General features: G+C 38.9%; 1 protein-coding gene across 1 annotated transcript; it reads left to right on the plus strand.

Moving 5' to 3' along the window:
* The first annotated feature begins 413 nt into the window (after positions 1–413).
* Positions 414–22,796, plus strand: cnn1b (calponin 1, basic, smooth muscle, b). Its single transcript, XM_059348782.1, is given in 8 exon segments — positions 414–790; positions 13,380–13,501; positions 14,724–14,790; positions 16,880–17,017; positions 19,104–19,191; positions 19,194–19,219; positions 21,113–21,259; positions 21,368–22,796. Coding segments are annotated over 8 exon segments (894 nt in total). The 5' UTR covers positions 414–730; the 3' UTR covers positions 21,614–22,796.
* The last annotated feature ends 176 nt before the right edge of the window (positions 22,797–22,972 follow it).

Consider the following 22,972-nt stretch of genomic DNA (forward strand, 5'->3'; position numbering starts at 1 on the left):
AAAAAAGACACAAAATGACTTACAAAGACACATAAAGACATGAAAAGGATTCAAAAATGGACAAAATATCCCAATAAGACTGCAGAGAGTCAAACTATTATACAATGTAACATTCTGGGTTCCTTTTGTGTACAATGAGATATTGTTTGAACAAAAAAAAAGGTTAGAATTGTTCCATTGTTCATCGTTATAAATTGATCATTTTATTATTAATTTGACACAGGGGCCACAGCAGGGGCCAGGTCTTGTTATTGATCATGAGATATATTTTGGGGCCATGACCATAGACTGTATATGATGGAAGAGAGACCCAGCTGATCGTGAAGATGACATAACTGTAGCAAAGAGCTCGTGAACACAGTGAAAAGCATCTGTGACGGCCTGAAGGTGGAAAAAGTGACACTGATTAAATCTAATGCCCGAGCGGTGACATCACTCCCAGATGAGGAGGCTGCGCTCTGATTGGCCGGCGGCGCCAGCCAATCAGAGAGCACACACATGGGAAGAGTTTAAAAAAGATTCAGAAAAGTGTCGGAAAGTATCTAAAAGGTTCCCGAGCAGCTCCGAGCAGCACTGCGAGGACCATCTGAGACAAGAAGGTCATAAAGAGAAAGTCACGGATTAGTGGTGGACTTCCTGAGTGATTCCTTCCTCGGACAGAGAGCTGAAACCTGCTTCTCCATTTTTAAATCTCTCAGCAGCTCTTTACTGTAAATAGACCCGCAGCAGCATGACAACACACTTCAGGAGCGGACCAGCCTTCGGGCTCTCTGCCGAGGTCAAGAGCAAGGTACGGTACCTTTACATTTATTATATTAATAAGTAGAACTGCTGTTATTTATGCACATACCATGGACACTCTGTAGCCGGTTACTGGTTTCCAGACTAACTGGTGTGTTTTGCCTCATTTAGCAGATTCGTCACATATTTAATAATCAAACAGTCATAGAAAAAATGATTAGACCAGCTTGTTTTCACCTTGCTTGCTTTCTTGTTCATTTTAATGCCTGATGCCACTTAATGTACATTTGTTAATGCAAAGTTCTCTCAAGAAAACAAACAAACAAACAAACACAAAAATATATAATAATAATAATAAATGCAAATAGCAGAAATGTAGAATAGAATAGAATAGGTCTTTATTTGTCATTGTCACATGTACAACGAAATTCAAATGTATGCATATAATGTATATAATGCGTATAAAATGTACAGTTATGGGGGGGAAATTGATAGACGACCCCTTTTCTTCAATTTCTTGTTCTTTTTAATGTGTGATACAACTAAAGGAACATTTGTTTTGACAAATATAATAATAACAACAAAAACAGCTGATAAGAGTTTAATTTAAGAGCTGATATCTAGACATTTAACATGGTTTTATTGATAATGATTTTGGTTATAGTCAATAAAAACATGTTAAATGTCTAGATATCAGCTCGTCAATTTAACTTTTATGAGCCATTTCTGTTGTTATTATTATATTTGTCCAAACAAATGCACCTTTAGTTGTACCAGGGATTAAAATGAACTAGAAATTGAAGAAAACAAGGTGTTCTAATCATTTTTTCCATAACTGTAGAGGTGAATTTGTTGTATTGAATTGGAATCCAGCTCCAACCGATCTAGCAAACATTATATATTAATGTTTTCAATAATAACAATATTATCCACAGTAGAAAGGAGATGCGACCAGTTAAATGTTGATTAAATATGTGACAAATCTGCTAACTGAGGCAGAAACCAGCAGCTCACACCAGTACAGTAGGGCACCAGTTAGTCTGGGAACCAGTAAGGACACAACACCGGAGCCACGGCTCTTCCAGTGAGGTCAAAGGTCAAGAAAGGCTCCAGCATGATGACGTCCATGTAAACACTCCGTCTGTGGCCTTCTTTAACTTCTCTAACATAAAATATTAGTCACTTTTAGATGTTTAGATGTTTTAGAGCCTTAAAGAAGAATCATACACAGTTTGGGCTCGTGGTCAGATAGTTGCTGCTATGCTATATGACGCCCATATAAGGAGAAAACACGGTGATTAAACGCTGTTGTATACTAGCGGCAGTTAAACAGGTCGAACAATGGATCAGACACGCACCAAAAATGTGCTAAGAGGCTATAAATCCACATTAAGTCACGTTTTTATTTGCCTGTTCAAGTTATTAAAAATAGGCTGTGATGTGATCAGGCTCATTCCTGTGTGTGTGTGTGTGTGTGTGTGTGTGTGTGTGTGTGTGTGTGTGTGTGTGTGTGTGTGTGATAATAGATCACACAGTGAGGGAAGTGATTGTTTTGGAGAGGAAAGTAGGTTTTAGTGGCCAAATAATCCAGATTATGAAACGTTTGGTGTGTCAGAGGGGGATGAAGGTTGATTTGTATCAAATACAGTTATTCTTTTGTCCCCATTTGCAATATCCTGTAAAGAATAAGTCAAAATCAAACTGCTTTTTATATGAAGACATATTAAAGTTTTGTTAGTTTGTGAATATGAGTGTTATGCTATTGAGTCAAGATACATATGAAGTTGATTTCTAAGTTTTAAACAACATGCTCTGCCCTACAGAGTCTAACTGCAGTAACATTTTTAACATGTTTTAACTGGCCAGCCATTAGTGATATGACACTTATTTCTACATGAATTGATGATGTCATTTTTATGCACAAAAATCATGATGATTATTTGACCTTTGACCCCAAAAACGTAGTTACTGGATTTGCTGTAAAAGATTCTAATAGTGATGATAAACAGAGAGCGGTAACTATAATGTTGTTGTCTTCTTTCAGCTTTAATATTTTGTTTTCAGTGAATCAACATTTTCAAATATCTCTATTCAAAGATGTCCGTATTTTAGACTTGATATTATAAATAAATGTTATATTTTAGTCTTAATATAATTTTATCCCACTTTTTTACTTCATCAGTATCTAGATAATAATTTCCCTTTCAAATAAACTATTATTTTAATGTTTAGATTAGTATATATATCCAAAGCAGACTGTGGTAAGTGTAATTACTGCTTGGTTTTGAGTTATTATTTATTTCTCTGAAATAAAGCAAAATGTAAATCTAAAACTTTGTCACAAGATAAAACAGACATCAAGGAGTTCATTTTAGTTATAACTCAATTTAGACCATAAATGTATTTACTGCAGTTAGACTCTGTAGGACAGTACTGTCAGCTATTATCAATAAATTAGTTCCTGTGTCAGTGAGTGAAAGCCAGATATTCAGATATTATTTAGTTAATAACACATCTGCACCAGCGCTGACACAAGAACTCAGATATTTATGTGAATAACAATAAAATGTTACAAGTAAAACTTCTGTGTTCATAATTGTGCTCAAGGACAAAAGTCTCAGCATGAACATGAAGTGAAAGAACTCGTTTTGAAGATTAACCACATTTCAGAATATACATATAATGTTATATTATTGTTTTTTAATCTGTGATTACTTTGATGTTGCAGCTGGTAAAGCTGGGCGTTATTTGGATATCTTTATATACCATCGGGTAGCTTAACATAACATAATATTTTAGTTATAATAACAATAATCTCATTCTCAAGTACCTCAAATTTGTAGGGAAGTAATATATTATAGTGAATGTAATGTTTTTTACAGTTCTATTACAAGTAAAGGGCCTGTATGTTACTAACAGTAAAGTATTATTTACAATGTGCACATGCCAGTGTTGTATATTATAATAATAGTATTTTTATATATATATGTGAAACTGTAAGCAGCATGTTGATGTTTCTAGGAGACCAGATGGCTTCAATTTAAACATTCATATGCAAAATATTCATCTGTAAAGTAACATTGTGGAGTAAAATATGAGTATCTTAACCCTTTAACCCCTTTTTGTATCCATCTAGTAATTGTAAAACAAATTAAAAAAACAAAAAAACAAATCACATTCTCTTAAAAAAAAAAACCTTTGTCATTTTGTTAAAAATGGAATTAGTTGTGATAGTCATGATTTCCACATATTTATTCTATATAATTACCATATTGAAAATCATCTCATAAAGTGACAAAAACTACACACTTAATTTATTATTTTAGCGTATTTATGATGGAATACCATTAAATGTTTCATATTTACAGCAATGAATTATCAGAAGTTATGATTTCATCACGCGTAGTTCATCATAAAGACATTAGCTCAATATCAGTTCATTATAATTCAGTTAAGTCATTGAAATATGGTTATTTAAATGTGCTTTACCATATTAGTCAGGCAGCCAGATATGAGAAGAAAGGGGACGCGCCGGACTAAAGCACCAAATGTTTTCCACATACTGTCTTTCACTAGAGGTTTCACTCTGGTAGGAGCTCCTTTATCAAGATTGCGGATCGGAGATGGCAGCCATATAAAATCACTAGCTTTAATGGATTCTTTGACCAAGAAAATGTAGATTTTGACACCAAGATTGACCTTCTAAGTGGCTTGGAAGATATATTTGTTCTCATAGATTTTATATGGGTGCCATCTCTGATCTGCATCTTGATGAAGTGGCTCCTACCAAAAATATAAACCTCTAGTGAAAGAGAGCATGTGTATTCATACATCCAAATGTTATGTTTTCCTCCATTCATTTTTTTTAAATAAAATCTTTTTGTGTCACTACTCTTGCACAACATGGGTCAAAAATGACCCGTATCCATTTTTTAGCTAAGTAGCTTGCTAAGCTAACTACCTAGCTTACTTCTTGGCTGAGTAGTTAGCTTAGCAAGCTACTTAGGGAAGTATTTAGCTATGTAATAATACAAAACCTTTTTTTCTTCATAAAGTATGAGAGGCAAAATGGAAATAACGATCTGTTATCAAAAACAAGATATTTAAAGAATACTTTAAGAATAATCAATCATAAAATGATAAAGATAGAGCAAAAAATGTGGTGCTTTTGTCCAGCGTGTCCCCTTTATTCGGCTAAAGGGTTAAATACAAATGATCAGTTAAAGTACACTGTAATAAATTATTCTCTAGTCATTTCATTTTACTTAATATATTTGATAAAATGTATTAAATATGAATGCGTCCTTGATTTTGAGGCAGTTGTTTAAGTAACTTTAATATAAAAATGTTTGAGATAGAATCTACTTATTTTGATCACATTAAATATAATCTTTATGTGTCTGTAATTCTAAATCAAGAGAATTTTGAATGAATCCAACACAATAGAATTAGTCTGTTTTTAATTGACAGGCACTTCCTGTTAAGTTATTAACTCAACTTGTAACGTAGTTAGATTGAATTAATAATATTGCATGCAATCTGTTGCCTCAATTTTATTGAGTAGCTATTGTTTATCTTTTTTACAGTGTAGAAATACCTCAATGGTGCTTGTAAATGTACTTAGTTCCATCCCAGTCCTGCTGGTGTTTTATACATTTCAAGGTATTTTATCTGTCAGCACCCTGACTAACGTGTTCATACAGCAGAATGTAGTTTAGAGCATCATCACAGTGTGACTGTACAGTGAGATGAGTCAGAGCTGCTGATGAGAAAGGTCAGCGTGTTCCCTCATCATCATCATCATCATCATCATCATGTTATTGTCCTGTTGGGATGAATAGAGCCGTCTCTCATCTCTCTCAGAGGTGCAGCACTGAGCTGCATTCCTGTCATGACTGCTGTTCACCACCCAGCAGCTCTCAGCTCCATTTGTGGTTTGAGTTTTTAGCCGCTGCTCCGGATGTTTCACTGCTGTTTCCAGGTCGATTATGTCCACAAGGTGTTCTCTGTAGAGTAGAAACAATATCAGGTGGCGATATAAAATCCGTCTTTGAGTCTAGCTTTAGGTTTATTTTATTTGCACAGTTAGAATTAGATAAAATGACAAAGATAACTTATAGTTTGATTTGATAGTACAAAAAGTGTAAAAGTAGGATGGGACGAGGCAGGTCTAATTATCTAACATTGTTCCTATAAATAATCACGTTTTTATGGTCATTAGGGCCTCGAGGCAATCTCACCAGCACTGGTCCCATACAGCAATATCTGATGGGACCAGTGCTGCACTACTGTTATACTGTGGATTTCTTCTTCTTCCTCTTCCGGACACAATTTCGTCCCGCTACTAGTCCTACAACTTGAAGAGTTGCAGGACAAATTATACATCAAAACGCGGTTTGATCGCCAAAATTTTGCATTGAAGTGAATGGGACGGCCGACAAAAAATGAGCGAAAAAGAACAATCATTGGAGATTTTTAAACGTCTACTTCTCTACCATAATTTCACCTAGAGACTCCATTTAAGCTTTAAACAGTAGACACAAGTCTTGTGTATCGGTGTATTAATCCACGTTTCGATAGGCCATATAGTTTTTTATCAATCCCTGTTCAATGACCATGGTCATTTTTGGAGAAATTCTGAGATTATAATGGGTGTGTATTGCACGGAATGTTGGTGTCACAGTGTGTGACATCATCACCAGAGTGTAGAGGGAGAGAAAAAACTGTCAAAAAATAAATCTGAAAACTGCGCTCCAGGCCGCAAATTCCACTCTACAGAAATAATTTATACATGGAAACGTAGGAAAATTAGTCTTCTCCCTCACAATCCTCTGGTAAAGCTGTCAGAGTTATAGTTTGGGCGTAGGACGCACAGATGATCCACCAACACCACCAACAGCCTCATTGGCTCCCATATTAAAAACGCAGGAAGATTTCTGAAAAAGGGAGATGTAACAGTTTTTTTAGATCGCTCTAACAAAACTATTTTTTTTATTTTTCTTAAAAAAAAACATATGTAGACGTTCAGGAAGAACTCAGGACGCTCAAAGTGAAGTCGGATCAATGATAGGTATTATGGTTTTGCCAAAAATGCTTTCTGTTCGAGGCCAGAAATTCCAGTCTGTCAATGTTCCGGACCATTGGCAGGTCAGTTATTTCTGTTGATTGCTTTGATCTTTGATGTGATTACAGTTACAGATACACACACACACACACACTTTGCTGTTAAAGGGCATAGTTATAAATCTCTGAAGAATCTCATCATAGTGTACACACACCGGCAGTAGCCCCCGTGGCCCTTTCAGAATTTCCCCAGAGGAAATGTTCTAGTTACATATTACCATGTGGGATCCAACAACAGAGAATGACTGTATGTGCTGGTTTAGTTGTTTTTAAGTGACGGGCTCTAATCCCTTATCACACCAGCGATGTGGATCATGTTTCTGTTCTTGTTCTCCTCTGTAGTGTAGTTTATCCACTGTGTGAGCTGCTGGCTCCGTTAGTGCACCTGTGTTCTGTCAGGACGTTGCTTCGTCATTCTCTGGTGTAAACTGTTTATAATAAGGACACTTTCCCCAGTCCCAGTCAGCCCGGTCACTCCTTAAAAGGGCATCAGATGATGCTGCTACCTGTCACCGTCTGTCTCTGATGTCACGCTGCTGGAACCCACCAAGCCCTCAGATATCAGACTTATTCTACATTTCATTCTCAGGTTCACTCTTATCCAACGCGTCAGTCTTTAGATCTTCATCCTGCATGATTTCTGACATGCAGACGTCAAGTTATTGTTAAATTGAGGGACCAAGTTATGAAATACCTTTCCCTATCTGGCAAAGAACTCTATAAACTGTTTCAGAAGATGTCTAAAAGCCCATTTAACTGCTGTTTTAACATTATAATTCACACACAGATACACTTTTATAGATAGATAGATAGATAGATAGATAGATAGATAGATAGACTTTATTTATCCCAAGCTGGGAAATTCCAGTGTAGCAGCAGCATTACACACAGAGACAATAACAACACAATTACATAAAAAGAACAACCTAGGCATACTTCAAGCAATAAAATATAAAAATACAATAAAAATAAAGTGTCTAAAGAAGGAGTATGTATTAAGAAGTAGAATTCCAGTGCAGAATAAATATGAATATGCAGTATAGAAATGTTGGTGCCATGAAACAAATAAGGTGTATAACATGTTCATTTTTGATTTTGTCATTATAACTTGTTGATGGTATACATAAGTTTTTTCTATTATCAGTTTATTACTTTCATATAACTAATAAATTCTAGGTGGAGGCTTTAAATAAGCCCTGCTGGGTTTTCTGCCTCTCCTGCACTTTAAACCTCTGAAGTCCAGCAGATTTTGGTTCAAATTAGTCAACTTCCTGCATTAATTTCTGTCTGTTTATCATCTTCCAGTCTGTCCTTACATCACATGGCTCCTTTTATTACACATAAACTGGGCTATCAGTCACATTTTACATTTTATTTTAATTAAAGTATAAAGCTGCCAGGAACCCAAAATACAAACAAAAGACACAGGCGTCTATGGAAATGTACAATTTATTTATTTATTTTACCATTTACACACACAAAAACAGCAGAAAAAATAAATAAATAAATAATTCATAATTCAATAAGAAAATTCACATTGTAAAAATGGTCTAGAAACATAAATGTCACACTGTGAAAGCTCGTATGATTGAACTTTAACTGGCTTTCTCAGCTTGTCTACATATCAGATATAAATAAAGTTATTACGGTAATTAAAACGTGTGTATTTTAAATAAATGGATGGACTCCAGAGGGTTAAAGTAATTATGTCACTTCTTCAGAGGAAATAACACAAGCTTTGTCTTCCAAATAAAAGTTGAATTCATAAAACACCATAACTCACTTTAACACTCAGGTGTTTGCTGCTAGCGCCTTACCTGGTCAGGTATGACCAGGAGCTGATGTCGGCCATCTTTAAACACATGTTGCTGTGTAACTAGCATCACTTCATCACCTTCATCACCTTCATCTTCTCACTAGATACATTTAACTTGCTTTGCAGCAAATGTCTTATTATAAGGCAGCGGACAGGGTATAATTTTTACAAAAAAAAAAATTGAGAGCAGACCACGGGCCGTTTCATAAACACACTTCAGTCAGACATCAATATCATATTTATCAGGCAACATGAATAAACATAAAAACTAATTTGTCTTATAATTCATCTTTTTAACCCTTTGATGCACAAAATGGGTCAAAAGTGACCCGACAGAGTTATGTTCTATATCTTTCTTTTACATCCTAATTTTATGTTTTCCTTTATTCATTTTTTAAAATAAAATATTTTTGTGTCACAACTCTTCTAATGCACAACATGGGTCAAAAATGACTCGTATCTATTTTTTAGCTATGTAGCTTGCTAAGCTAACTACTTAGCTAACTTCTTGGCTGAGTAGTTAGCTTAGCAAGCTACTTAGCCAAGTAGTTAGCTATGTAATAATACAAAACCTTTTTTTCTTCATAAAGTATGAGAGGCAAAATGTAAATAATGATCTGTTGTTATCAAAAACAAGATATTTAAAGAATACTTGGAATATTCAATCATAAAATAAGTTGATATCAAAAGAACATGGGGAATGAATGCGGGTCATTTTAGACCATGTTGTGCATTATGAACCGACTTATTAACTTAAAGGTGCAGTACGTACATTGAGGCTGTGGTTGGAGAAACTGCATACTGCACCTTTAACTTGTTAACTAAATGAACTTTGCACATTATTATTATTTATTATTATTATTATTATTATGTTATTGACATGAGGGCTTGATAAGTCAGATATTTAGTGCATTTAATAGCTGCTAATAACTGCCTTGTTGTTTGAATGCTTTGGTTAGTTTATACAGCTGGAAGCTTCCATCCTGCAAGTGTTTGAGTGATTCATAAACATAAAGCATGAAGGGACAGAGTGAGTTACAAATTCAGGAGGTCAAGTAGGATCTTCATCTGCCACTTGTTTTGGTAAACAAGCTCTATTTATAGTTGTTGTTTTATTCTGAAACCTTTTTCAAAGTGCAGATCTGGTTATTCTCATTGTGATTTATAGTTGTTGGGCCTCCAGCACCAGGAACATTGGGCCCTGGATCATAAATTGAGAATCACTGATTTAAAACAATCATACTTCCTGTTTCACTACCTCACTGACCCAAATGTAGAAATTTGTTTCATTTAACAAGGCAGCCAAACATCTTTTAATAATAACTAATAAAACTCTTCCTCTATCTCTTATTGCCTTTAAATGGGCACTTGAACCAGCTCAGCATATTTAATAAAGTTGATGTACTTTACTATAACTACTGCATGATTCTTGCTCTTTTTGGTTCTCTACCCACAATTTTACATGCACTTATTGTACATGGCGTTGAATAAATCTGTCTTAAATAGGCAAAATTGAAGAATAACTTAACAAGAACTTGTTCTTTTCTTGAGCATTTAGCTTTTATGGGCTTAGCGATAATTCAATATGACAATTAATCATATTTCAAAGGAATCATACCGAGATGAAGATCGATAAACCACAAGTACTTTGTCTGATAATATCAAGCATATACTAGCTTAAAGTATGACGCAAATAGGCTTGTTAACTTGTTATATCATGATATAACAACAGCCCCCACAGTGGAATGTTTTAAGTCTCGTCTCAAGACCCATTTTTATTCCTTGGCTTTTTAACACTGCGTGAGTTTTGTGGTCCTCTGTGTCTTTTATTTATTTTACTACTTTTAACTGCGTCTTTTATTTTATTTTATTTTACTATGTTTATCTGTTTGATTGTATTGTTTTATTTATGGCATCATTTTAGATTTATACACTTATTGTTTATTGCTGATTGGTATATGGAATTGTTTGTTTTATTGTTGATTTTATGTACAGCACTTTGGAGACGTTTGTGTTGTTTAAATGTGCGAAACAAATAAAGGGGATTGGATTGGATTGGATTGGATATATATATATATATATATATATATATATATATATTTGATCTGGTTTTAGACCTTTTAGATTTACTGTTTGATCTGGTTTTAGACCTTTAGATTTACTGTTTGATCTGGTTTTAGACCTTTAGATTTACTGTTTGATCTGGTTTTAGACTAAACACATTTTGCAGTGTGCTGACTGCATCAATAAGTAAAGCAGCAGAACTTTATAAACTCTGAGCTAACCTGGTGGACTGGAAGCAGACCTGTCGGTCCTGGCTGTCTTTATCAGACGTGTTGGCCTGAACAGTCAACTTGCTGTAAAAGGGCAGATTCTGGAAAACCCAGAGGGAGAGAGGGAAGAGAGGGAAGAGAGGGAAGAGAGAAATGTGATCCGGGCCAATGGGAGCGGAGCGTCAGAGGAGGGAGGAGCGTTGGGAACGCTGTTTCTCCAAGTTTGGTGTGATGGAAGCTACGCTACGCTAGCTGCTGCTCTCAGATACTGTTTGTGTTGGCTGCTGGTCCAGACTGAGAAGACTTATCTACTGAACACTCAGTGTGTGTGTGTGTGTGTGTGTGTGTGTGTGTGTGTGTGTGTGTGTGTGTGTGTGTTTCTGAATGCAGGAATGTCCACAGGCCTTTTTCATTTTCATTTTTCTTCTCCTTTTCTTTTTATAAGCCTCATTTTAAAGTATTTTTTCATTATGCAGTAAGACTTTCAAAGACTGTCCAGTTATGATGTGAATAATGGGTGGACCAGGGTTATTTTAGTGACTGAAACCTGGCAGGAGAGAAACAGTTTTTGTAGCTGAAGTGCATATTTGTGTGTGCATGTTACTTTTTGAAGATTTCAGACAATGTAGTTCGGGCCTCGGGGCAATCTCCCCAGCACTGGTCCCATCCAGCAATATCTGCAGGGACCAGTGCTGCTCTACTGTTATACTGTGGATTTCTTCTTCTTCCTCTTCCGGACGCAATTTCGTCCCGCTACTAGTCCTACAACTTGAAGAGTTGCAGGACAAATTATATATCAAAACGTGCGGTTTGATCGGGATCGGTGTGCTATTACTTTTCTCTACAGAACACAAATTTTTTGCGACGTAAGTCACAAAAAACTGCCCAAAATTTTGCATTGAAATGAATGGGACGGGCGACAAAAAATGAGCAAAAAGAACAATAATTGGAGATTTTTAAACGTCTACTTCTCCAGCATAATTTCACCTAGAGACTCCATTTAAACTTTAAACAGTAGACACAAGTCTTGTGTATCGGTGTATTAATCCACGTTTCGATAGGTCATATAGTTTTTTATCAATCCCTGTTCAATGACCATGATCATTTTTGGAGAAATTCTGAGATTATAATGGGTGTGTATTGCACGGAATGTTCGTGTCACAGTGTGTGACATCATCACCAGAGTGTAGAGGGAGAGAAAAAACTGTCAAAAAATAAATTTGAAAACTGCGCTCCAGGCCGCAAATTCCACTCTACAGAAATAATTTATACATAGAAACGTAGGAAAATATGTCTTCTCCCTCACAATCCTCTGGTAAAGCTGTCAGAGTTATAGTTTGGGCGTAGGACGCACAGATGATCCACCAACACCACCAACAGCCCCATTGGCTCCCATATTAAAAACGCAGGAAGATTTCGGAAAAAGGGAGATGTAACAGTTTTTTTAGATCGCTCTAACAAAGCTATTTTTTCATTCTTCTTAAAAAAAATCATATGTAGACGTTCAGGAAGAACTCAGGACGCTCAAAGTGAAGTCGGATCAATGATAGGTATTATGGTTTTGCCAAAAATGCTTTCTGTTCGAGGCCAGAAATTTCACTCTGCCCACCTCTGGCTGCTTTCACTTTGCCAGAAGATTCCACAGCTGTTAATTCCGTTGATTGCTCTGCTCTGATTGGTCGACCCCAACGCTTTGATGCTTTGATGTGATTACAGTTACAGATACACGCACACACACACACACACACACACACTGGTCATTTAATGTAATATCAGTTACAGATACACGCACACACACATATGCACGCATAAGCGCGCACACTCCTCCAGATACAAATGTTTCACACACTCACATTCTGAGGTCAAAGGTCATAGGCTGCTGTATAAATAAATACTTGTAAAGGAATGCTTGTTGTAGGTGTGCTCCTTGTATAATATATAGTATCATAACATTACTAGTATTAATTGTCATAAATCTCTGAAGAATCTCATCATAGTGTACACACACCGGCAGTAGCCCCCGTGGCCCTTTCAGAATTTCCCCAGAGGAAATTTCCTAGTTTTTAGTTATAACTCAATTTAGACCAAATATGTAGTTCCTGCAGTTAGACTTTATAGGACAGAATACCATCCCTCACTTTCATTTTCACTGTTTTTCCCAATCATAATGGAAAGGTTAGCAACATATTTTATTGTTGTTTTTGATTTTTTTTAGTTGGCATACTTGTGCGAAAGCGATGTGAGATTTGATATTTGGGGGGTTTAATTCTCTTAAATCTCTATGGTAACCAGCAAAAATGAGAAGAGCGTAATGAAAGTGAACTTTTTCTATATGGATTGTGCCCATTTAATGTTGTTTTTGTAACAAATGTAAAACAACATTCTGATGTGATGTTTGACCTTTGACCTGTCCGTCTCCCTCTCAGCTGGCAGGGAAGTACGACCCCCAGAAGGAAGAGGAGCTGAGGCTGTGGATCCAGGATGTGACGGGGAAAAGGATGGGGGAGGGCTTCATGGAGGGTCTGAAGGACGGAGTGCTGCTCTGCGAGTGAGTAAAGAGACACCAACAGGATATCTTTTAACCCTTTGATGCACAACATGGTCTAAACCAGTAGTTCTCAACCTTTTTGAGTCGCGACCCCCAATTTAACATGCATGATGTCCGCGACCCCCACTCACTGAACACAATCTCACACACACAGTTCAGATCACCCAAAAAAGAAACAAAATGACCAAAAAGACACAAAATTATCAAAAAAGGAAACAAAATGATCAAAAAAGACGCAAAATGACCAAAAAAAAGACACAAAATGACCAAAAGAAACAAAATTACCACAAAATGATTAAAAACCCCCCACAAAATTACTAAATAAAACCCACAAAAGTATTTAAAAAAAACCACAAAATTAATTAAAAAAAAACCACAAAATGACTTTTAAAAGAAAAGAAGAGAAAATGACTTCCAAAATGATTTGGCGACCCCCAGAAATCATCTTGCGACCCCAAGGTTGAGAATTAGGCTGGTCTAAAGTCACCCCACTGAGTTTTTATCTTCTATATCTTTGCAATAAATTAATTTCATCATTCAGTATTCCAGGTTTTCCTCAATTAGTTTGTTTCTGATCATCATTCATCCAAATTTTATGTTTTCCTTTATTATTTTTTGAATAAACTCGTTTTTTGTGTCTACCCTTCTATTGCACAACATGGGTAAAAAATGACCCGTTTCCATTTTCAATGTTATTTCATGTAGTGTTTCTATTATACATCTTTGAAATAAATATATTTTATCATTTCTCATTCCATGTATTTAGTAAATATGTTGGGTTTTTTAGGGGGGTTTTAGCACGAATCATCCTTTTTATCTTTTCCTTTCCTACTTTTTGAACAAGCACAGCTGTTGTACTTCTACTTCAAGTTTACACACATGAGTCAAAAATGACCCGCATGCATTTATAATAGAATTTGGAGGGAAAAATGTCTTTGTTTGGAAGTACGAACATATTCACAGCTCAGCACAGCTCCATTTACACATCTGAAACATGTAAGTCTTGTTGTTTTTTTGCAATTGTTCTAATTCTAACAAAACATTTGATAAGTGTGATTCGGTTGATCTTACCTTGAGAGTAAGTTCATGTCAGAAAGGGTCATTTTTGATGCATGTTGTGCATTAGAAGGTGCATCAAAGGGTTAATCAGCTGTTATATTATCAGTGATTGTTTCCCCTTCCAATAAACAAAGTTTCCTGATTTCTCTCTGTCTCTCTGTAGACTCATCAATGTGCTCCAGCCAGGTTCTGTGAGAAAGATCAACAACTCCACTCAAAACTGGCACCAGGTAATGCAACCAGCTCTATGGAAATAATAAAAAAAAGAAGCTTATTTGTCTTGTTTTTTCCAGAGCGTGAGGCGCTCGGTTAGTCTACCATATTGGTGCTGACAACACACTTTATTTACATTCCATAAAGTAGCCGCCACATCAAACCAAGCAGATCTCAGCTCGGTTTTTATTGGGACTGAAAAAGCAAACAGTGCTTTGAAGCTTTGATTGTAGCTCCAAAAATTCTCACAGTGATATTATCACTTGTAAATAAATGCTCACACAGTCTAGTTCCTGACACAGTCAAGCAATAATATGACATTTCGAACTATGCTGATTAACATTTTTTGATACCAATCTCATGTCTGTAACTGAAATATGAAGCTACAACTATGCAGCCAGTAATTCAGCACAAAGATTGGAAACGGGGAAACCGCTTGTCTGGGTCTACCAAACATAGACATATATATATATATATATATATATATGTAGAAATGAAGTGGACTGTGACGTCACCCACTGGTTTGTTGACTGAATCCCTTTTTGTGATCCAGAAGTGAGCCTATTTGAACTTAAGAGCAGCCAACTACTCAGTCAGTGCATTTACATGCACAGTTTAATCGAGCTATGCTTAAAAATCAATATTGGCGTCTAAAAGGACTTCTGTCCCAGTTTACATGCAACTGAGAAAATCTAATAACTGACGGGAACGTGTCCTCCTCCTCAACACTGGGTGGCGATATGCATCGTTTCAGAGGGTTAATATGGCGCCTTTCTGTTGACCTCAGTTCAACACTTTGTGCCGTCGCTACTGACCGGCTAATGTGACCAGCTAACGCGACTGGCTAATGTGACCGGCTAATGTGACCAGCTAACGCGACTGGCTAATGTGACCGGCTAATGTGACCAGCTAACGCGACTGGCTAATGTGACCGGCTAATGTGACCGGCTAATATGCAACCGGCTCATGTAAGACCGGCTAATGTGACCGGCTAATGTGACCGGCTAATATGCAACCGGCTAATATGCAACCGGCTAATGTGACTGGCTAATGTGAGACCGGCTAATGAAACCGGCTAATGTGAGACCGGCTAATGTGACCGGCTTATATGTGACCGGCTAATGTGAGACCGGCTAATGTGAGACCGGCTAATGCGACCGGCTAATGTGAGACCGGCTAATGCGACCGGCTAATGTGAAACCGGCTAATGTGACCTGCTAATGTGAGACCAGCTAATGTGACCGGCTAATGTGAGACCAGCTAATGTGACCGGCTAATGTGAGACCGGCTAATGTGACCGGCTAATGTGAGACCGGCTAATGAGACAGGCTAATGTGAGACCGGCTAATGTGAGACCAGCTAATGTGACCGGCTAATGTGAGACCAGCTAATGTGACCGGCTAATGTGAACGGCTAATGTGAGACCGGCTAATGTGACCGGCTAATGTGAGACCAGCTAATGTGAGACCGGCTAATGCGACCGGCTAATGTGAGACCGGCTAATGTGAAACCGGCTAATGTGACCTGCTAATGTGAGACCAGCTAATGCGACCGGCTAATGTGAGACCAGCTAATGTGACCGGCTAATGTGACCGGCTAATGTGAGACCGGCTAATGAGACAGGCTAATGTGAGACCGGCTAATGTGAGACCAGCTAATGTGACCGGCTAATGTGAGACCAGCTAATGTGACCGGCTAATGTGAACGGCTAATGTGACCGGCTAATGTGAGACCAGCTAATGTGAGACCGGCTAATGTGACCAGCTAATGTTCAGGCCCAGAAGATGCCACTTGATACAAAAGGAACAAAACCTGCTTACCAGCCCCTCTAAAGCCCCCTCAGCCCTGTCTTTGTGCTAAGCTAAGCTAAGCTAAGCTAACCAACGCCTAGTTTTATATTTACAACAATACAGATGAGAGCATGGTTTTGATCTTCTCATCAAACTTGGCAAGAAAGCGAATACACACATTTTCCCAAATGTCAAACACTTCCATGAACCAAGTAGCAGCATTCAGGCTGAAACACAAGGGAACTCCTCAGGACTTAGCATGAAATGCCAAATCGTTGCTGATCAACTACTTCCATTGTCTGTTTTTCCTCCTCAGCTGGAAAACATCGGGAATTTTGTCCGTGCGATCCAAGAATACGGCCTGAGGCCTCACGACATCTTCGAGGCCAACGATCTGTTTGAGAACGTCAACCACACTCAGGTCCAGAGCACGCTGATCGCTCTGGCTGGCATGGTGAGCACACACACACACACACACACACACACAATACACACACACACACACACACACACAAACACATAACACACACACACACACACACACACACACACACACATAATACACACGCCAATCACATCTGGTACTGACCTCTGAACTCTTTGAATGAGACAATCAGCTGCAACAGAACTCCAGCAGCTGTTAGCCTCCAGAAAGCATGAGCATTATTATTATTATTTAACAATATGTTTATTGATTTTCACAGCACACAGTGACAAACAAACAAACACAAAACAAAAAACCCTCACTGGGCTACACTAAACTACAACTCGGCTCACAGACACAAAGAGAAATACATAGCAACAGATGATTCAGAGATTATATAGATATGAAAATAAATGACAGTTAAGCAGCCCACATGTTCCAGTTCATTGTGTACATATGGTTGAAATATTCATACCAATGTATAACATAAAAGGATCCCATATTCTATGGAAGATGTGTATATGTGTATATATATGTATATATATATATGTGTATGTGTTGTCATGGCAGTTTTGACAACTGCACTAAGTTAATGGGTGAGCTGGCCAAACACAAAGCACTCAATACTCTTGTTCAGCAAGTTTTATTAGCACATTCGTGTTCCATACACCGCACAATCCCGAATGGCTATTTTACAGTACAACAAAGTCCCGTACACCGCTCGACTTATGACTGATGCACTTTTCAGCATTGGCTCTGCAGCAAGACTCAATGCAGCCCTATCTTCCTGCCCTAAACATCACATCAGGACAGAACCACTGGTCAACATGTTCCCCTCAGTCATGGTGTTAGAACAGTTGAGTTCACAGAGTCAGTTCCCACAATGCCTTGTGTCTTGAATATCAAGTAGGTCGACGCCTACCTCATGACCCACCATGCAGGAAACTCCAAATTTCCTTCACAGTGTATACATGTATATATATATATATGTATATGTATATATATGTGTATATGTATATATGTGTGTATGTATATATGCGTGTATATATATGTATATATGCGTGTGTATATATATATATGTGTATATATGTGTGTATATATGTATATATGTGTGTATATATGTATATGTATATGTGTGTGTATATATGTGTATATGTGTGTGTATATATGTCTATATGTGTATATATATATATGTATATATGTGTATATATATATGTATTTATGTGTGTATATATGTGTATATATATGTGTGTGTGTATATATGTATATATGTGTATATATATTTATAACCGTGTGTATATATGTTTATGTGTGTATACATGTATATATATATATATGTATGTAATATATATATATATATATATATATATATATATTTATCTGTTATCCAGTTTAAGAGAATACATTTTCTAGCACAGAAAGTTCACATTTAATACAATTTCTTCTCGTATTTATCAACATTAAAACATTTGATATCCCATGCAACATGCATAACGGGTCACATAGATACAGATTCTCAGATAAATCCTGTTCATCTCCTCCACCATGGGCCACAACCGTTTCTATATTCCTGCAGGACCAGAAGCATCATTTAGACTGCCTCTCTCTGTTTACATGCAGGGATAGAGGAGAAGGGCCAGCATTACACTTAGTGTTGTTGGGAAGCAGATATATGGACTCTGTGGTAGATTTACACTGAATCTCTTTGACTCAGTTCCCTTTACCATGTTTCTTTTAAATGTAAAGAGCATTAATGATGATGTGATCAGAGTATTGTGATAATCATGCTGCAGCCCTCAGCGTACCTATGTAGCTTTGTGTTGCATAAACTAGGACTAAAACATGGCACCAGGACAAGAACAATAATAAAAACAATATGGGGATGAAAAATGCAGAGTATTACCAGCGTTTTCCCTTCTGACTCTGCACCTCTCTCTCTCTCTCTCTCTGTCTCTGTCTCTCCCCTCTCTCTCTCTCTCTCTCTCTGTCTCCTCTCTCTCTCTCTCTCTCTCTCTCTCTCTGTCTCTCTCTCTCTCTGTCTCTCTCTCTCTCTTTCTCTCTCTCTCTCTCTCTGTCTCTCTCTCTCTCTCTCTCTCTCTCTCTCTCTCTCTCTCAGGCCAAGTCTAAAGGTTTCCACTCTAAGTACGACCTCGGGGTGAAGTATGCTGAGAAGCAGCAGCGTAGATTCGCTCCAGAGAAGCTGAGGGGGGACGCAACATCATCGGGCTGCAGGTGAGACAGCAGCCAGCAGGTTACACCTGTAATCTACCTGTAATCTACCTGTTTAAATGACTGTATGACCAGGCTGCTCCTCAGGCTGGAGACTCTGTCTGAGATGCTGGGTTGTTATTGTGCCCCCTGCTGGACTCATGATGAATAAATCTTCACACACATCTTTAGTCCAGGTGGTTTCCCAGCCTCTCTTGTGCCACGGCACATATTTTACATTAGCAAAATCAGCAGGCTTACCCACCAAACAAAAATGTCAAAAAGACAGTAAAAACACCCTAAGTATGGTTTAGAACAGCATGTGTCGATCTGTCACAGTTCCAACCCTCCTCCTTTATCTGGTAAAAGTGACCCAGAAACAGACTGTAAGCCAGCCAGTGGTGACTTTGCAGATGCACGATTCATTTGCAAACTGGACTTAACATCCCCTGCTGTGACTGCAGCTGGGAGAGACTGCTGCGGGAGGACTGGGCCGCTTGTGAGTGCTTTGGGACGGGCCCACAGCAGCACACATGGAAGGACTCTCCAAAAGACTCCAATAACACCAGAAAAAGTCGCTAGATTTGTCGCAAGTCGCTTTTTTGAAAAATAGTCTCTGGAGGGGTTTGAGAAGTTGCTAAATATATAAATAAATATCAACAAAGTGGCTAAGTTAGCAACACTGTTCCAGCTGCTGATACTCTGATCTCTGTTTTACTTGTTCTGCCTCTCACTTCACGCCGCTCACCTAGACCAGTAGTTCTCAACCTTTTTGAGTCGCGACCCCCAATTTAACATGGATGTTGTCCGTGACCCCCACTCAACCCAGAGACTCCTTGTAAAGTAATAACTTGCTACTCTGGGATTTGTCAGAAAAGACACTAAATTACCCAAAAAACAACAACAAAACACCACTCGGGTTCAGATCGGGCAGGCCGTTCCTCCCAATCACCTCCTCCACGTACCGTCGTCGTTGCCCACGTGAGCGTTGAAGTCTCCCAGAAGAACTACAGAGTCTCCAGGCGGTACCCCTTCCAGGACACCACCCAGAGACTCCAAGAAGGCCGGGTACTCCGAACTGCTGTTCGGTGCGTAGGCACAAACAACAGTCAGAGACCTTCTCCTCGCGACTTGCAGCCGCAAGGAGGGCGACCCTCTCGTTCCTCGGGGAGAACTCCAACACAGCGGCGCTCAGCCGGGGGCTTGTGAGTATCCCCACACACCCGCCCACAGCCTCTCACCCTGGGCAACTCCGGAGAAGGAGAGAGTCCAGCCTCTCTCCAGGAGTTTGGTTCCAGAGCCCAGGCTATGTGTGGAGGTGAGCCCAACTATTTCTAGTTGGTAACGCTCCACCTCCCGCACAAGCTCGGGCTCCTTCCCCGCCAGCGAGGTGACGTTCCACGTCCCCAGAGCTAGCCGCTGGAGCCGGGGGTCAGCACGCCCAGGTACCCGCCTTCGCCTGCTGCCCGACTCCCACTGCACCCGACCCCTATGCCCTGCTCTGCGGGGGGTGGGCCCACAGGTCGGCGGATCCATGTAGCTTCTTCGGGCTGAGCCCGGCCGGGCCCCGTGGACAAAAGCCCGGCCACCAGACGCTCACCTGCGTGCTCCCCTCCCGGGTCTGGCTCCAGGAGGGGGCCCCGGTTTACCCGTGCCGGGGCGAGGTGCGCTGATCTCTCATGGTCCGCTTCATAGAGGTCTTTTGAATAATAAAACATCTAGGGACAAACTAAAGATGCCTGCCTGAACAGAAAAGTTTTAAAAAATAAATGATCTATAAAGGATGAAGAGGGGCACATATGCTTAAAATTTCAAGCAATTCTATGAAAGTGAACCTTTATTAATGGTCTGATGAAAATGATTTGGGGTCAAAAGGAGAACAGCAGGTTAACTTATTCTATTGTTGTGTCTCACTAGATGGGCACCAACAAGCTGGCCAGCCAGAAGGGAATGACCTCTTACGGCACACGGCGCCATCTCTACGACTCCAAGATGGCGATGGACAACCCACTGGACCAGTCCACCATCAGCCTGCAGATGGGCACCAACAAGGGAGCCAGCCAGGTGAGCACCACAAAATTAACCTTTAGTTGAACCAGACATTAAAATGAACAAGAACTTGAAGATCATTTTTCCCCTGACTGTATATTTGTTTCCTGTCTCCTCCTGCAGGCCGGTATGACGGCCCCGGGGACCAGGAGGCACATCTTCGACAAGAAGCTGGAGCTGGAGACGTGCGACACCTCCACCATCTCGCTGCAGATGGGCACCAACAAGGTGGCGTCCCAGCAGGGCATGACCACCTACGGCCTGCCGCGCCAGGTCTACGACAACAAGTACTGCTCCAACCCCACCGAGGCCTTCTACAACAACGGCAGCGAGGCCGAGTTCGACGGCTACAACCAGTACTCTGACTGATCGATGACATCACCACAGTACTCTGACTGAATGATGACATCATCACCCCCCCCCCCCCCCCCCCCCCCCCCGCTTTATCCAGACAACCAACCACATCGTGTTTGTGACAACAAACCTTCAGACTGATATTTAACACTGACTGACGTCTTCGTCGTCTTCATTCCCCGTTTCTTTTTTCTTACAATGAGTAAAAGAATAAATAGTGTTTGCACTGACATTAGGTCAAAGGTTTTTAATGCGGTGGTCAACCTCTATATCTTGTTACTCTGATGGATTTAATACAGCTAAAAAACAACAAACACAGATTTAATGACCTTTGCTATTTATAGATTTGTTTTGCTCTAGCTTTTTATACATTGTAATAAAGATTTAACTGTTAACTGCCTCCCTCCCTTTAAACCCTGTTGGAGCTGACCAAGCTAATGTAACGTTTCCTAGAAAGGAAACCAGTGAGCGTGTTGGTGCTAATGAACTTTGACCCCGTTGGAACATTGGAGCTCTCAGGACTTCGACTCCTGGGGGACCATGCAGACTGAGCGGGGCCCACCATGCAGGAGGACTCGTAGCTTTGTGAGGACATTGCTTTGTTTTGTGAGCACCTGCGCTGTCATGTTCACCAGCCGCCAGACTACCCATCACGCCATTGTTACGGGGCTTTAAATGGCTTTGTGTGCAGCATGACTCTTTGGTTTTTCAGGAGGTATTTTAGACATGTGGAGGGTCTCAGACAGCTTTTATTAAGATAAATATAGATGAAGTGAGAGAAAACAGCCACCAGCAGCTCTTCATCCTTTATAAACATCCTCTTCTTGTTTCTAGACACACTGGAGTTTTTACCTGCTTCACCTGGCTTCAAGTGGAGTTTAACTAGGTACATTAGCTCAGATACTAAAGTACACATTTAAGATACTTTACTTGGTATTTCTACTGCTCTGCAATTCAGATGGTCATATAGTACTTTTGAGACTATTACAGCTATTTTTAAGTTAAAGTTACCTTCAAAAATATATTATTTTTTTAGAAGAAATTAGGTTATAAACTCCGTTGTGATACAGCTAGGGCTGGGCAATATAGATCAAAATACCAAATATCTTTATATTTGTCAGTTAAAGTTGCCTTCAAAAATATATTTTTATGTACTAAAGAAATTAGGTTATAAACTATGTTGTAGGTAAAGGTAGGGCTGGGCGATATAGACTAAATACCTTGATATTATAATGATATTATATATATTATTATAATATGATATATGATATAAGTTGACTCTTGTTACTTTCACATATTTACACAATGGGATCTTTGATGATCAGTAAAATATAAAGGTAAAGAACAATATAAATATTATTTATAAGAAATAAT

This window comes from Centropristis striata, chromosome 13 (genome assembly GCF_030273125.1).
Source record: "Centropristis striata isolate RG_2023a ecotype Rhode Island chromosome 13, C.striata_1.0, whole genome shotgun sequence".
In the NCBI taxonomy this organism is placed as follows: domain Eukaryota; kingdom Metazoa; phylum Chordata; class Actinopteri; order Perciformes; family Serranidae; genus Centropristis; species Centropristis striata.